The following is a 16,585-nucleotide window of genomic DNA, read 5'->3' as shown; positions in this document are numbered from 1 at the left end:
GGCCTGGCCTTGTTTCACTTGGGAAGCCTGCTATCTTTGCCCTGGGACTTGGGTGCCCACTTCCTTCCCTCATCATCTGGGAAGGTCCTTGACAGGACCCTTGGTATGTCCTTGTGGGCTGGAGACTGGTTTTTGCATCTTGATGACATCTCTTTCCTTCTTTTATTCTTCTCTCTTGAACTCTGACTAGACCAATGTTTGACCTTATCAGTTGATCTTCTGAGCCTCTTCATCCTTTCTATCCCATTTTCCATCTTGTTTTTTAATATTATTTTCTAGGAGCTATCTTTGAGTTTTTAATAACATACTGTATTATTGATTTCCTTTTTCTTACCCTTATTTTACTTTCTCGTATCATCTTATGACTATTTCTGGATGCATCTTCAGAGGAAATTAGGGTTTTTGTGTAAGTTTTCTTCCATTCCATGTGGTATCCATTTTCTTAAGGTTTCTATTCTTTTACTCTAGTTTTTCTCTTATGTTGAAGGCTCTCCTCAGACACCTTATCTGAACCTGCCTATACCTGAGTGAGGCCCTAAAAGGCTGGTCATAGGCCTGTGTTTGGGGTGGGGTGGAGGGTAACTGAAATGGCAAGCCAACCTTTTTTGGGGGAATCTGGGGATCGATTCCTTAGGTTGTTTGGCTTCCCTGGGAAGGACTCATCGTGTCTCCTCCTTGTGCAGCTTCTGGTGCTCTCGGGGTAAGGTGCGGGGTGCCCACCGCCTGGTCCCCTCCTCTGTGCCTGCGATGTCCCCGTGTTGGGATCCTCAGGACAGGATGCTGGCCCAGGGCCCAGGGGGACAGCTTGTGCTTAGAGGCAGGGGGATGGGTGACCTGTGGGCCACTGTCTCGTGTGTGACTTGTCCTCCTGGCCTGGAGCTTTGGCTGGCTCTGGTGCCACGGGCCTGGGCTCCCAGGGCTTTTGCAGGCCCAGACAGTCTGGTCCCTGCTCAACGTGTCTGCAGCCCTTCAGTGTGGCATCCTCTGGTTCCTTTACCTGTCTCTGCACTGCTTTTTAGAAATGGGTAGGAATCCCTTTTCTGCTGCTGGCTTGCCTTTCCTTTTTACTGTCATTAAAGGCTTACTTGTTTTTACACCTGTTTGAGATAACTGTTAGGATTAAAGTGCTCAAACAGTTCTCACCAGAGGCTGGATTCATCGTTTCCCCACAGTTTGTTGTACTGGTTCTTGGCCTCACAGAGGGAGACCGACCTGGAGTGCAGTGAGCAATTGGCTGCGCTCTCCCCGGGGCTGATGCTCACTGTTGATCTGTCCACGAGTGTGTCCATCTTGATGGTCTGGGTGCCGTTCCAGGTGGCCCATGGCGCTCTTAGTGATGGTGCCCTCGATGCCGTGGAGACACAGAAGGAGCTCCTGGGAGCCAGTGGGCTCATGCTGCTGCTCCCTCCCAGAGTGAAGAGTGTGGACGCGGCGGAGGAGGACGTGTACTGGCTGTCGGCCCTTCTGCAGACCAAGCAGCTCCTGCAGGCCAAGCCCTTCCAGCCTGCGCTTCCGCTGGCGGTTCTTGTGCCCAGCCAGGGAGGGGACGCCGTGGAGAAGGACGTGGAAGAGGGTTTGTGAAGGCAGTTCCACTTCTGAGCTGGCATGTTTAATAAATGGGTAGAGCCTGGGGTCTGAGAAAGTGCTGGTGGCGTGGTGCTGCCACATGTGACAACAGCCACTGTAGTGCCTGGGCACAGGGCTCTAGGGGTCAGGGCAGTGAGACTTCTCAGCTCATGTGCAAATCTCCACCAGGAGATGGGTGACTGGTGTCTGTTTGTCTTAAAGGTCTGATGCTCCAGGATTTGGTTTCAGCTAAGCTCATTTCAGATTATACTGTTATTGAGATCCCTGATTCCATTAATGACTTAAAAGGCACGAGTAAGGTAAGGTTTCATTATTTTTTTCCCTTTCACTGTATCTTGAATTTAGTGTATATTACGCCTTACCTTTTAATTTTATGTTTTGACAGGAAACTTTCTAAAATTATAAGCAGATATCAAAATAAAAGATAAATTTTGCTCATAGTCCTGCTATTGGCAACAAATTAAATTCTGTAAATTTTTTTCAGAGGTTTTGTTGTTACAGATTTAAACTGTGACACTTCATGTCTTATATCTGAGGGTCAGATGTATGATTATTTTTGTAGGGTGGTTGTCCTTGGAATATGAAGAAATAATGTTATCAGAGTTTCCTTAAAAAGTCTGTGCTGACAATTACATTTAGGGAAAGAAGTGTCGGGACTTAAAAATAACTACAGGAATAAAGATAAAGCTAACTACCGGGTGTGAAAGCACCCAGGCATGGAGTGAAGCTGTTAGTCCTTCTAAGAACTGAAGATACAGTTTTCTTTTCAGTGTGAGGTGGAGAGGATGTGCATGGTGCTTCCCCTGGGCTTCTAGCCCTTCTGGGTGGCAGGGGTGATGGGAATGGGAGCCCTTCTCGGGGTCCCTGCTGTGTTGGTCTCCAGGGAGAGCAGACTCAGCTACAGTGGAAGCTTCTGCTCCCCTCTGGCATGGTGAGAAGCTGCTGTTCCGGTGGCACCTGCTGTAGCAGCTATGGGAGGGGCGCCTTCAGGAACCTCCTCTTGAAAAACAGCGTAGATTGTTGACCTAGAACTCTCCCCACTGTCTTTGCTTCTCAGGTTTCGCAGGCTGTGCAGTGGCTGGTCTCCCACTGCCCCTGTGCCCTTGAACTTTGCTGCCAGACCCTCATTCAGTACGTGGAAGATGGGGTTAGCCGGGAGTTTAGCAGCCGGTTTTTCCATGACAGAAGAGAGCGGAGGCTGGGCGGCCTGGCCTCACAGGAGCCAAGTGCCATCATTGAGCTGTTCAACAGCGTGCTGAGCTTCCTGGCCTCTGTAGTGTCCTCCGAGCAGCTCTGCGACCTGTCCTGGCCTGTCGCCGAGTTTGCTGAGGCAGGGGGCAGCCGGCTGCTTCCTCATCTTCACTGGAACGCCCCGGAGCACCTGGCCTGGCTGAGGCAAGCCATCCTTGGCTTCCAGCTCCCACAGATGGATCTTCCGCCTGCAGGGGGTACGTGCTTGTGTCGAGGGGACTGGCTGGAAGGAGTGTGGGGGCTGCATTCCCCTGATCCTTTTTGCTGTAGGGACACTAGCAGATGTCGGGCACCACTGTGCCCCTGGCCCCCCATGGCTTCCACCCGCACTTGCCTTTGGGTTCAGATGTCAGGACGATTTGGGGTCTTCTGGAGCGGGAGCTGTTGGCCTTCCACCACCAGCTGAGTGGTCTGTGGGTGTCTGCTCAGCCCCAGGAGGGGGTGTCAGGAGGAGTGCTGAATCCAGGCCTAGGGTTTCTCGGTTGGTAGCAGGTCCCATCTTACCTGCACCATGGCCTTTGGGAGCTGAAGGCATGGAGACACTGCAGTCCTGTCTCCATGCTGTTGGCTCTGCCTGGGCCGTGGTGCTCAGTGCTGTTGTGACACCAGGGTTCCTTCTCCATTAGAGAAGCTCATTCTGTGGCTCTGGCTGTGCCCGAGTGAGGCTCCTGGGCTGTCCTGACACAGATGCTATGGGCTGCTGTGCTTCAAGGAGCTGTCCCTTCCCTTGCTGATGCTGTTAGGAGGGAAGGAGGCTGTTTTTGCTCATGTGGTCTTGGTAGGGCCATTCTCTGGACCATGTGAAGCAGAGGCCTCAGGCATCTTTCTGAATTTGAGGTGTGATCTCCAGTAGGTTTAACAGATGTTTGCTGCTGAAGGAACCCAAAGAGAAACAAACTTCACTGTGTAAATCCTCTGTGGTGAGCTAGGTCGGGCCTCCCTGAGAGAAGCCCACAGCTCTGGGACCAGGTCTCCTTGAGTCAAATACAAATTCCTGGGTGCATCCACAGACCTGTGCAGTCAGCCCCCCTAGTATGGACCCTTTGTTGTGAACTGTGGCCTGGGTAACTGCATCCCTTACCTGGACACAGGGAGGGAAATGTACTTTTTTTAACAACTATGGTTCTGTTGTATTCAGAGTTGAATACTGACTTCTCAGCTACACAGTTGCCTTCTATAAAAAAAATACAGAGTGAAGAACATTTCATGTAGATTTCTACCAAACCCTGTAACTCCTTGGTGCTTTCTCTCCAGCTCCCTGGCTCCCTATGTGTTCCATGGTCATCCAGTATGCCTCCCAGATTCCCAGCTCTCGCCAGACGCAGCCTGTCCTGCAGTCGCAGGTGGAGAGCCTGCTCTGCACCACATACAGCAGGTGGAAGAGCAGGCACCCCTCCCCGGGACAGAGGGCTGGGCCCTCGGTTGCTGAGATCCCATGGGATGACGTCATCGCCTTGTGCATCAACCACAAGCTCAGGGACTGGACACCCCCAAGGCTTCCCGTCACATCAGGTACTTAGTGCTTGGTGCTGAGGGGCTGACTCCTCAGGAGACTTTCCTGGTCGAGTTTCAGCAAAGAAAAATGTCTACTTGATGTTTGTGTCTTTCCTGTGGGTCCCCACCCATCCTTGCCCTAGGACTATATCTCTTCAAGCCAGTGACTTCCAGATGACTTTGGGAAGAGCTGAGAAGGTTTGATAGAGCCTGCACTCATCTCCCTGAAATGGGCCCCTGAGTCTGGCCTTAGAGAGACCTCTCTGAGTAGTCACACTGGGCATAGAGGTCTGGACATGAGCCTCTCTGGACCTTGAATGACCTATGGACACCTGGAGCATATTTAGCTCAAGCATGGAAGTCACATGATTGTGTGACTTCAGTTAATCAGAAGGGCTTGTCCTTAAGTCAGTAAATTTAAGCAAACATCATCAGGTGGTCACCTGTTGCTCTCTTGATAATCTTTTCTTTTGTATTGTTTTCTCAGAGGCACTGAGTGAAGATGGTCAGATATGCGTGTATTTTTTTAAAAACCATTTGAAAAAATACGACGTTCCTTTGTTGTGGGAACAAGCCAGAATGCAGACGCAGAAGGAGCTACAGTTGAGTCAGGGCCGGTGAGATCTGTGTTCAGTGTATGTTTCTGTCATCCCTCAGCCAAGAGAGTAAACTGTATTCTCTTCCAGAGTATACTGCAGAAATTCACAGCCTATACACGAAATCTAGGTGTCTGTGGTGGTAAAGAACCCATCTGCCGATGCAGAAGACTTACTCTGGGTGGGGAAGATCCCCTGGAAGAGGGCATGGCAACCCACTCCAGTATTCTTGCCTGGAGGATCCCATGGACAGAGGAGCCTGGTGGGCTACAGTCCATAGGGGTGCAAAGAGTCAGACAAAACTGAAGCAACTTCGGACACATATATGAAATCCAGCCCATTGTGGGAAGATTCCAACAAATAATGGGGGCAGATCATTCTTCCCATGTAGTAGAAACTGTTGTAGAGCAGAGAAAGCAGACATCTTGTTTTATTTACTGGACGAACCTGACCCTGAAGTCGTAACATAGCCAGGAGAGTACGGACAGAAGGCTGACCTCTGATCTCGGTTACAAACCTGATCCCAAAAATACTAAGTAAAATGTTAGCACTTGTAGTTTTGTAGTATATAAAAAAACTCACAAGCTCACTTTATACTGTGCTGAACAATATGAACAATAGAAACCTATTCATGGAGTTTGCTGCCATTTCAGAAAAATAAGTGATCATTTCACTAGGTGTTGAAATGCTTTCCTTAACATTTATAGCCATTCCTTCTCCCCCCCACCACCCCCCCGCCAAGAAAAAAAATGTATACCCATTCCCAATAAAATTCCTTACTAAACTTGGATAAAATTCCTTAGCCTGATATGGCTACCTACCATAAAACTAGCCCAAAGCCTCCATGCTTCTTGGTAAAACATGAGAAACACTGAAGTTAGAACCAGCCTTGAACTGCCCCTGACATCACCGTTGTTCACTGTTCTCCTGGAGGCCCTGCCCAGTTTAGCACACAGACACAGTGGCATAAATATTGAAAGAGAGGAGGAACTGTTGTTTCCAGAGGGTAAAACTGTCAGTTCAAGATCATCAACAGTCACACCGTTAGAACCATTCAGCATTTAGCACGGTCATCAGACAGGTCAACCTACAACCGATAAAAATTCTCATTCACAATGGCAACAAATCTAGAACGTATGGACACAAACTGACCAGGAGAGGTGCTAAACCCTTAGGAGTGGATTCTCAGGGTCCTGAAGATGCAAAGAAAACCTAAAATAAATGCCTTGTTAATTGGAGGATGCAATACTATAAAGGTGTCAGTTCTGAAACTGTAAAGTCGGGGCATTTCTTTTTTTAAAAATTTCTTTTTAATTGAAGGATAATTGCTTTACAGTATTGTGTTGGTTTTTACCAAATAGCAACATGAATCAGCCATAGGCTTACCCATGTCCAGGGCATTTCTAATCAAAAGCCCAAAAGGATGTTTACCCCTGGTCTTGCCAAGTTAATTCTAAAATTCTTCAGAATGAGAAAATTTGTAGCAATTGCTGAGAAAATTTTGAATAACAAGGAAGGTCTGCTCTACCTGATATCAAAACATAAAGTTGTAGTAGACAAATGGATCACAATGGAAAAAATGAAAGAACAGAACCATATGTGATAAAAAGTACCATGCCAAATGAGGGAAATTAATGAGGAGAGGACAGACACTGGCATCTGTTTAGAAAAAGCATTAGACCCTCATCTCCCACTGCTATAATCATTACTTCCAGGGGAATTCCCTGGCATTCCCACGGTTAGGACTCAGAACTTTCACTGCCTACAGCCGTGGGTTCAATCCCTAATTGGGAAACTAGGATCCCACAGGCCTCAAGTCACAGCAAAAGAAAAAAGAAAAAAATTTCCCAGATGGATTTAGGAGCTAAATGCAAAAGTAAGAACCTTGCCAATGTTAGGGGAAAACAGAATCTGCTGCTAACCCTGTAATGGGAAGCAAAGCTTACAGTAGAGAAGCTTTGAGAGGCCAGCTGCCCAGGAGAGGGGAAGTTCCTGCAAGACAGAGGCTGCCTGCCCTTGGCACCCGTGCCTGACCCCAAAGCACCCCCACTCTACCTGATGCCAGAGGAACCCTTTCCTCCCTCTCTTTGTTGACTGTAAGCATTTCAAAACATGTACTTACAGTTTGGGGATAAGATCTTTTCATCCTTCTGGAAACAAGCTTCCTACTCCATTACTTCACGTGCACCGCAAAGGGAAGAGAGGTGTGGAGCACAGCCAAGAGGGGCGGATTCCCAGCTCGGAGGATCTGATGCACAGAGCCTCGGCCCAGGAGCTCCTGGCCCAGTGTCTGTCTAGCAGCCTGCTGCTGGAGAAAGAGGAGAGCAAGAGGTGAGGCCTGCTCCCTGGGGTTCCTTATGTCCTTTAGGCCTCCTGCTGGGTTAGCAAGGATCTCAATGATGAGACTCTTTGAAAAAGAAGGCAAGTGTGAAGTGTGAGGACAGAGGCAGTGCCCTTGATAGCGTGCCTTAAACTGCTTTATTACTTGAAATCAGTTTCATTGATTGTGTATCACTGAAGGTCTTGAGTTTCCTACTGGGAACTAAGTGTAGCTGGCTAATAAGCCTCTGTGGAGTGTGGCCGGCACCTGCTCTGTCTGTCTGGCCAACCTGACTGAGGATGTGGGTGCATCCCCATACCGCAGGAAGTCAGGAGCTGGAGTAGACCCTCCTCTGCCTCCCCCACCACCCTTGTTTATGATTTTACCAAGAAAGAAAACCTGCAAGATAGGAGTTTGCACTGTTGTCCCCTTGCCTCCTCGTGCACTGTTCCCTCCAGCAGCTTCTGTCCTGGAGGCAAGGTCAGTCCCTCCCTTTGGCTGGACTCTCATTTCCCACCCACTCAAGGACACTCGTCCAGTGAGAGTCCTTCACTCTCCCATCAGTGTACAAACATGAAAACATGCTGCCATTTCTCCCTGTCTTGGTCCCATTTCCCTCTCTAGTCACCACCTCTGTGTTTCTGCTCCCCTAGGACATGAATTCCTCAAAAACTGTGATTCTCACTTTTCCAGTCTTCTGCAGCCCTTCCCTTCCCCCACGCCCCCAACATCCCCTTGGCTCACCTTGTACTCGCTTCTAGTCTCTGCTCATGTCTACTCAGCAAGGATCTCCTTACCCATCTTACCAGTCCACCCTGTGCCCATGTCTCTGCTTTGTCTTTCTAGCCTTCAGACGTTTCCCTTGTCTGTCTCCCCCCACTTAAGTATAAGCTGCCTGCAGCTGGCCTTGTCTGCTCTGTCTCAGTCCTGTAAACTTAGTACCCAGAATGGTGCCTAGTATTTGGTGGAAGCTTGATAAGATGTGTTAGGAGAGTGAACGAATGTGTTACGATTCTAAAAGTAGGTTTTTTTAGGTATGTATCATGTAAACAGTTTGGATCAGATTGTTTCTCTTAAAAAGACTAAGTATATAGAGTGGACAGCTCTGGAGTGTGTTAGGTGGCGGTGGGTCAGTTCATCACTGAGTCGTGTCTGACTCTTTGCAACCTCATGAACCGCAGCATGCCAGGCCTCCCTGTTCATCACCAACTCCTGGAGTTCACCCAAACCCATGTCCATCGAGTTGGTGATGCCATCCAACCATCTCATCCTCTGTCATCCCCTTCTCCTGCCCTCAATCTTTCCCAGCATCAGGGTCTTTTCAAATGAGTCAGCTCTTCTCATCAGGTGGCCAAAGTATTGGAATTTCAGCTTCAACATCAGTCCTTCCAGTGAACACCCAGGACTGATCTCCTTAGGATGGACTGGTTGGATCTCCTTGCAGTGGGATGTTACTTTGGGTTAGTCTTAAACTATAAGCAGCAGTTCATACATTTGGATAATCCAAAAAGATACTAATTAATTATACACACATAATAGCAAAATAAGCCAAAGAAGATAAACCAAATGAGAGAATTACAAGTAATGTTAAAAAAAAAAAAAAAAAACAGTTGTTTTGGATAAATGCCACCTTTTTCATTAAATAGAAATCAGGTTTATAAATTAAAGAGAAGATCCTAACCTGTTATATTTCTCTGCTTCTCAGTTGATGTTATAACTTAATTCCACCTTTAGGAAAAAGCAAAGCTTTAAAAAATTTAAAGCATACATAGGAGAAAAGTGAGTGATAGTTTTTTTCTTCCTAATAGATAATTTTTTTGTTCCTAATATGCAAATGTTTCAGGTTTGAAGATCAGCTTCAGCAGTGGTTGTCGGAGGACTCAGGAGCACTTAGAGATTCAATGTGCCTTCCCCTCTACCTTCCTCAGAATCTGGTGTCTCTGCCTCAGACTATTGAACCTGTGATGAAAACATCTATGACTGCAAGCCCTCAGGTGAGAAGAGAATACATTTGGCTTTTGTATTAGACTTAACGACTGACAGAATGGGAAAAAAGCAAGGTCTCTTTATTAGCTTAAATTAGAACTTTTCTTACACTTCATCTGTCAGTGTTATAGTGGCCCAGCTAATTTTGAATTTCTGCTTATGAAATGAGTGAAGAATGGGATTGAAATGTGCTAAGAACTGAACAAAACCCATAACCATGTGTGGACATGTAGTAAAACGTTGAGAATAGTCAAGTTGACAACAGTGGCTTGGTTCATGGAGCACATACCGTCCAAGCTTTGGCATCATCCAGACCCCCCTTTCTGGGATTGACTTTCCATGAGGAGAATTAATGAGGAAGGCATGCTCACAGAAGTCCAGGGCTTCAGTCAACAGTGTAAGATGACATACTGTTTCCAATTACTAGTTTGGCAGATACCTTAAAAATATTTGTACTGATTAACTTAGCAATTCTGCCCTAAAGAAATTACTGTATATGACAAAAATTAATGTATTTTTGTTCACTGTAGTGTTAATTATAATATATAAAAGTGGAAACTAAATAGCCAATGATGAGAGTCTGCTTTAGCAGTCACAGTATATATTATGGAATAGTTCCTAGTTCTTAACAATGATATATAATAAAAATTACTAGAAGTTGTTCATGGTAGAATCAGAAGAGAAAACATTCCATGTGCAGATGATACCAGCTATATGTGTGTGTGTGTTGGAAGGGGCTGGAAGGATGTATGATAGATGCCAAGAGAGGAGTTTGTTGAGCCCAACAGCCCCCAGAAGAGGTTTCTAACGTGAGCTGGATCTAGTGCCTTTAGAGAGAATATATCTTGGCTTATGGATATACCAAAACTACTTTTAGTTTCTTTATTTGTTCAAACAGAATGAAAGGATAGGAAAGCAACTGCAGTTGTCAGAGGCAACAGGCACATCTCTGACTGAACGGCTGAAGCACCTAGAAAGGCTGATCCAGAGTTCACGGGAGGAGGACATTGTCTCTGAGCTCCATCTCTCTGCACTGTTGGACATGGTGGACATTTGAGCCACTGGAACTGAGAAAGGGTCCAGAAGATTTTATTTTACTCAAAATAATGTTATTCTCAGATGCTTGATGCATGTTGGAAATGTGATTATTAATCATGCAAATAAACCTTTGGACTATCTAATGAAATCTTCCTCAGTTTTCACAATGAAAGTCTGTTTCCCTCCTGTGTAATGTTCTTGATACTCTTTATCTGTTTTCATAATCTCTTCTGTCATCCAGCAACCCTTGGTGTTACATTTTGGTGTGTAACAGTGGTCATTGTCTCAGCAAAAGTTGTAGTCCCTCATGTGCCAAAATCAGTCATGCAGGGATGAATAAGGTGCAGGGACCCCACCAGCTCACACCTCAAGAGAGACAACAGATGTACCGAGCCAACAGTATATGTACATATCTCTGAGGCATAGAGCATGTGTCTGGATTGGGAGCAAGGGGACACAGGGGACTGGGTGGAGGAGAGAGCAGAATTCCTGAGAGGAGTGTAGGAATATATCTGAGAGGATATGAAGAAAACCTGGAGGTGCCAGTTTGGTAGTAGTGCCAAGTGAGAAGATAGGCCAGGTCACAGCAACCCTTGCTGCTTTACTGTGAGTACTGTGGGAATCAGCTGTTGGAGGATATTAGGCAGAGAAGTGACTTGGTCACATTTTGTTTTAAAAATTGCCTGTGGGGAACATTAGGAAAACAAGCCCTGAATTTCGAAAGAGGGTTGCTGCAGGTGTCCAGGTGAAAGATGAGCCTGCTAGCAGTTGGTGTGGAGAGAAGGGATAAATTTGAGACATACACAGAAAGGGGTATTAAGATAGACTTGGTGATGTTGAGTATGATCATCAATCTTTAATTGGCACTCAGCATCTCCCTACTATATCCCACACCCCCTATTTCATATCTTCTCATTCTCTTCAAATATACATTTCTAGATGATGACTTGCTTGTTATTTCACTGAGAAACAAGAAGCAGTAGGAATAGAACTTCCTCATCCTACCAAATCTGAATCTACCAGCCAAACTTTGCATCCCCTAGAACAAACACTAATCGACTCTTAGGGATTTCTTCAGTGATTAACTTCATGTTTTCAATAAAGACTTCAGTAATGCTATTTGTTAATCTTGATTTTAGAAATTATCTATTGATTTCCTACAATAGAAAATGAGTTAGCCCTTATACTGTCCTCTCTGCAATGAGTATCACCCACACATGCATACTACATTTCCTCTGCCACTAGTCTCCCAAAATAGTTTAATGTTAGCTGAAATCTGCATTCAGAGTTCACTATGGGTGTATTAATACTGTTTGCTATTGAGCCCTGTATTGGTTTATGATGACATTTCCACTATGTACAACTGTTGTCCCTGGAGTCACTTGTCTTGTTTTTTCATTTGCTTGTTGTCTGTGTTCCTGGTTCGACTTCACCCAAACCTCTCGTCACTAAATGTAAAGCTTCTATCAACACTCCTGTGCATCAGGTAGTATGCTACTTCCATCTTCTTTTGGAAATGACCGTTTGGGAAACCCCCATCTTTGTGCCACACGTTGGACATTTCCTGGATTCTGAGTCATATCTGACTTGGCTTGCCTTCTCATTTTGATGGAGCTCATCTTTTAGAGCCTTCTGAGTTTGCATATCTAAAATGTCTTTAATTCCACCCTTACATTAGGTCCATCATTTGAATGGAAATATAATTTTACATTGGAAATCGTTCCCCTATGTTTTTGTTTTGTTGTTGCTCGAAGTTTTAAAGATTATCTCTAACTTACATGCAGAGTACATCATGAGAAACGCTGGACTGGAAGAAACACAAACTGGAATCAAGATTGCCGGGAGAAATATCTATAACCTCAGATATGCAGATGATACCACCCTTATGGCAGAAAGTGAAGAGGAACTCAAAAGCCGCTTGATGAAAGTGAAAGTGGAGAGTGAAAAAGCTGGCTTGAAGCTCAACATTTAGAAAACGAAGATCATAGCATCCGGTCCCACCACTTCATGGGAAATAGATGGGGAAACAGTGGAAACAATGTCAGATTTTATTTTTCTGGGCTCCAAAATCACTGCAGATGGTGACTGCAGCCATGAAATTAAAAGACACTCCTTGGAAGGAAAGTTATGACCAACCTAGATAGCATATTCAAAAGCAGAGACATTACTTTGCCAACAAAGGTTCATCTAGTCAAGGCTATGGTTTTTCCTGTGGTCATGTATGGATGTGAGAGTTGGACTGTGAAGAAGGCTGAGCGCCAAAGAATTAATGCTTTTGAACTGTGGTGTTGGAGAAGACTCTTGAGAGTCCCTTGGACTGCAAGGACATCCAACCAGTCCATTCTGAAGGAGATCAGCCCTGGGATTTCTTTGGAAGGAATGATGCTAAAGCTGAAACTCCAGTACTTTGGCCACCTCATGCAAAGAGTTGACTCATTGGAAAAGACTCTGATGCTGGGAGGGATTGGGGGCAGGAGGAGAAGGGGACGACAGAGGATGAGATGGCTGGATGGCATCACTGACTCGATGGACGTGAGTCTGAGTGAACTCTGGGAGTTGGTGATGGACAGGGAGGCCTGGCGTGCTGCGATTCATGGGGTCGCAAAGAGTTGGACACGACTGAGCGACTGATCTGATCTGATCCCTGATGGTCTTAAATTTCTCAACACGGTTCGATGTATTGGTCTCTCTCCTTTATTCCCTGCCAAATTTATTGTGCTGGGCACAGAGTAGTTCTTTCCAATACTCTTTGCTGTGTAACAAACTACCCCAACCATAGGTTAAATTTGGGCAGCTTAAAGCTGGGCAGCTTTCTTTTGCGATCTCTCATGCAGAAGTCAGCTATTCCATGCATTGGTTGGGAATGTGGTTATCCAAAGTCTTGACTAAGCTGGATGTCCCAGACAACCCACTCATATAGCTGGCAGGTGATGTTGCACTATTGACTAGGGGCTCAGCTGGGGTTTTCAACCTGAGTAGCTAGCCATATGTGACCTCACCATGAAGCTTGGCTTCCTCACAGCAAGGTGGCCTCAGATAGGACTTCTCACATGGCATCTCAGGGCTTAAGTGCAAGTGTCCCAGTGAGCAAAATGCAAGCCCAGCTTTGGAATCTGTACAGGGTCTCTACTGGTTATAGGCAATTGGTTATAGGTTCAAGGGATGGGGCATAGGTCCTATTTCTCAATGAGGTTGACTGGTAAGACCACATAGTACAAGAGTATGTGAGATGGGAGATTTTGGAGGCTTCTTTAGAAAACATTCTCCCATGCTTTTTCAATCTAGAAAATTCTCTACAATTCTGGGAATTTGGGGAAGTTATTTAATGCATTCTTCCCCTCCACTACTTCCCTTAGGAACTCCTACTATTCAGATGTTTGACCACCTGTATTGATGCTCCAATTTTCTTTTTAATTTTTTAATATCTTTATCTTTTTATCTTACTCCTAAAATTTCTCTATCTCTCTGTTCTAGTGACATTAAAACTGCTGCCATATTATGAATCACTATATTGTACACTTTTATATAATATTGTATATCAACTATACTTCAATTTTAAGAAGTTAAAAAAATTTTAAACTGCTGCCATATTTTTAATTTCTGAGAATTTTTTTTCCCTAGTGTTTCTTATTAGAGACTTGTGCTCATTCACTCATTTATTTAGTATATAATTTTGGAGTATTTACTATATGCCAGGCATTACTCCAGGTGCTGGGGATATAGCAACAAGTGAAACAAATTTCAGCCCTTACAGAGGGCTTATATTTTAGTAGGGAGACAGGCAATAAGATATGCAAAACATTTGGCATGCTAGTTGATGATAAGCACAGAAAAATAAGGCAGGGAGGGTTAGAATATGTCAGATGATTATTTTTTGTAATTCATTCATTTTGGACTGCACTAGTTGAGGTGAGCAGGGGGCTACTCTTCGTTGCAGAGCATGAGCTTCTTATTGCAATGGTTTCCCTTGTTGCAGAGCATAGGCTCTAGGGCACACCAACTCAGTAGTTGTGATGCACAGGATTAGTTGCTCCGTGACTGGTGGAATCTTCCCAGACCAGGGATTGACCCTGCGTCCCCTGCATTGGCAGGCGGATTCTTATTCACTGTACCACGAGGGAAGTTCAACAGATAATTCTTGTTTCATGGGTGCAACATCCTATCTCTGAGGACATACTTTTCTGAAAGTCTTCTTCCACAACTTTCAATTATCTCCATTTCTCAAAATTTTCCTTTTTCTGTGTGTTTTGTTGCCTTTCATGTTAGAGGTCTTCCTTGAATGTCTGGCTTATTGATGGAGCTCTGAGGAGCTTGCTGGAAGCTCTATGTGAACTAATAGGCTTCTCTGCTTTTCTACTGGATCCCAGTTGTCAGTGTTTGCAGGTCTTTTATGGGAGCACCATTTGCTTCAGAGAAATCCTCCTACTGCCTGAAGCTATATGGCTAGTGGGAGAAGTGGAACTCCCATATGAGTGGAGACTTCTGTTCAACACCCTGCTTTCAGTGACCCTCAGCTATGCCTTGTGCCTGAGTTCACACTTGATCTGACTCAACTGCAGCAGGCTTCCAGAGAAAGGATCTACTGTCACGTTGCTTCTTATTCAAACTTTCCACCAGTTCTAATTTCTGCACCTCCAGTTCATTGGCAAAAATGGTCTTTTTTCTGAAAGACTTTACCTCCACACATGGGTTTCAGCTGTCTCTGCCTTGCTAGGTTAGTTATTGAAAGTGAAAGTGGTAGTCACTCTGCTGCTGCTGCTGCTAAGTCGCTTCAGTCGTTTCATGGACAGAGGAGCCTGGTAGGCTGCAGTCCATGGGGTCGCGAAGAGTCGGATACAACTGCGCGACTTCACTTTCACTTTTCACTTTCATGCATTGGAGAAGGAAATGGCAACCCACTCCAGTGTTTTTGCCTGGAGAATCCCAGGGATGGGGGAGCCTGGTGGGCTGCCATCTCTGGGGTCGCACAGAGTCACTCAGTTATGTTCAACTCTTTGTGACCCCCATGTAACCTGATAGGCTCTTCAGTCCATGGGATTCTCCAGGCAAGAATACTGGAGTGGGTAGCCATTCCCTTTTCCAGGGAATCTTCCTAACCCAGGGATCGAACCCAGGTCTCTTGCATTGCAGCCGGATTCTTTACTGTCTCAGCCACCAGGGAAGCCCAAGTCAATTATTACTCCTTCTTATTTTCCCAGCCTCTCTGATTTTGTTGACCTCTCTTTATGTGGTCCACTGGAGAAGGGAATGGCAAACCACTTCAGTATTCTTGCCTTGAGAACCCCATGAACAGTATGAAAAGGCAAAAAGATAGGACACTGAAAGATGAACTCCCCAGGTCGGTAGGTGCCCAATATGCTACTGGAGATCAGTGGAGAAATAACTCCAGAAAAAATGAGGGGATGGAGCCAAAGCAAAAACAATAACCAGACTGGTGATAGAAGCAAGGTTTGATGCTGTAAAGAGCAATATTGCATAGGAACCTGGAATGTTAGGTCCATGAATCAAGGCAAATTGGAAGTGGTCAAACAGGAGTGGCAAGAATGAACATCGACATTCTAGGAATCAGCAAACTAAGATGGACTGGAATGGGTGAATTTAACTCAGATGACCATTATATCTACTACTGTGGGCAGGAATCCCTTAGAAGAAATGGAGTAGCCATCATAGTCAACAAAAGAGTCCGAAATGCAGTACTTGGATGCAATCTCAAAAACGACAGAATGATCTCTGTTCGTTTCCAAGGCAAACCATTCAATATCATAGTAATCCAAGTCTATGCCCCGACCAGTAATGCTGAAGAAGCTGAAATTGAACAGTTCTATGAAGACCTACAAGACCTTCTAGAACTAACACCCAAAAAGATGTCCTTTTCATTATAGGGGACTGGAATGCAAAAGTAGGAAATCAAGAACACCTGGAGTAACAGGCAAAGTTGGCCTTGGAATACTGAATGAAGTAGGGCAAAGACTAATAGAGTTTTGCCAAGAGAACACACTGGTCATAGCAAACACCCTCTTCCAACAACACAAGAGAAGACTCTACACATGGACATAACCAGATGATTGACACCAAAATCAGATTGATTATATTCATTGCAGCCAAAGATGGAGAAACTATATATACAGTCAGCAAAAACAAGACTGGGAGCTGACTGTGGCTTGGATCATGAACTCCTTATTGCCAGATTCAGACTGAAAATTGAAGAAAGTGGAGAAATCCACTAGACCATTCAGGTATGACCTAAATCAAATCCCTTATGACTATACAGTGGAAGTGAGAAATAGATTTAAAGGACTAGATCTGATAGACA

At 45.2% G+C, this 16,585-nt stretch overlaps 1 protein-coding gene across 2 annotated transcripts in view; it reads left to right on the top strand.

The window, feature by feature from the left end:
- MCM3AP (minichromosome maintenance complex component 3 associated protein) overlaps positions 1 to 10,420 on the top strand; it is a 42,286-nt gene extending 31,866 nt beyond the window's left edge. For both annotated transcript variants that reach the window (XM_019963710.2, XM_019963703.2), the window contains exons 22-29: positions 1,315 to 1,573; positions 1,789 to 1,886; positions 2,645 to 3,035; positions 4,093 to 4,350; positions 4,820 to 4,949; positions 7,053 to 7,259; positions 9,092 to 9,242; positions 10,133 to 10,420. In XM_019963710.2, the coding sequence (XP_019819269.2) occupies positions 1,315 to 1,573; positions 1,789 to 1,886; positions 2,645 to 3,035; positions 4,093 to 4,350; positions 4,820 to 4,949; positions 7,053 to 7,259; positions 9,092 to 9,242; positions 10,133 to 10,291 (1,653 nt within the window). In that variant the 3' untranslated portion in view covers positions 10,292 to 10,420. The remainder of the gene's footprint in view (positions 1 to 1,314; positions 1,574 to 1,788; positions 1,887 to 2,644; positions 3,036 to 4,092; positions 4,351 to 4,819; positions 4,950 to 7,052; positions 7,260 to 9,091; positions 9,243 to 10,132) is intronic.
- The last annotated feature ends 6,165 nt before the right edge of the window (positions 10,421 to 16,585 follow it).

This window comes from Bos indicus, chromosome 1, assembly GCF_029378745.1.
Source record: "Bos indicus isolate NIAB-ARS_2022 breed Sahiwal x Tharparkar chromosome 1, NIAB-ARS_B.indTharparkar_mat_pri_1.0, whole genome shotgun sequence".
Lineage (NCBI taxonomy): Eukaryota > Metazoa > Chordata > Mammalia > Artiodactyla > Bovidae > Bos > Bos indicus.
The sequence above is the reverse complement of the archived record's forward strand: the minus strand, read 5'-3'. Positions and strand labels throughout refer to the sequence as shown.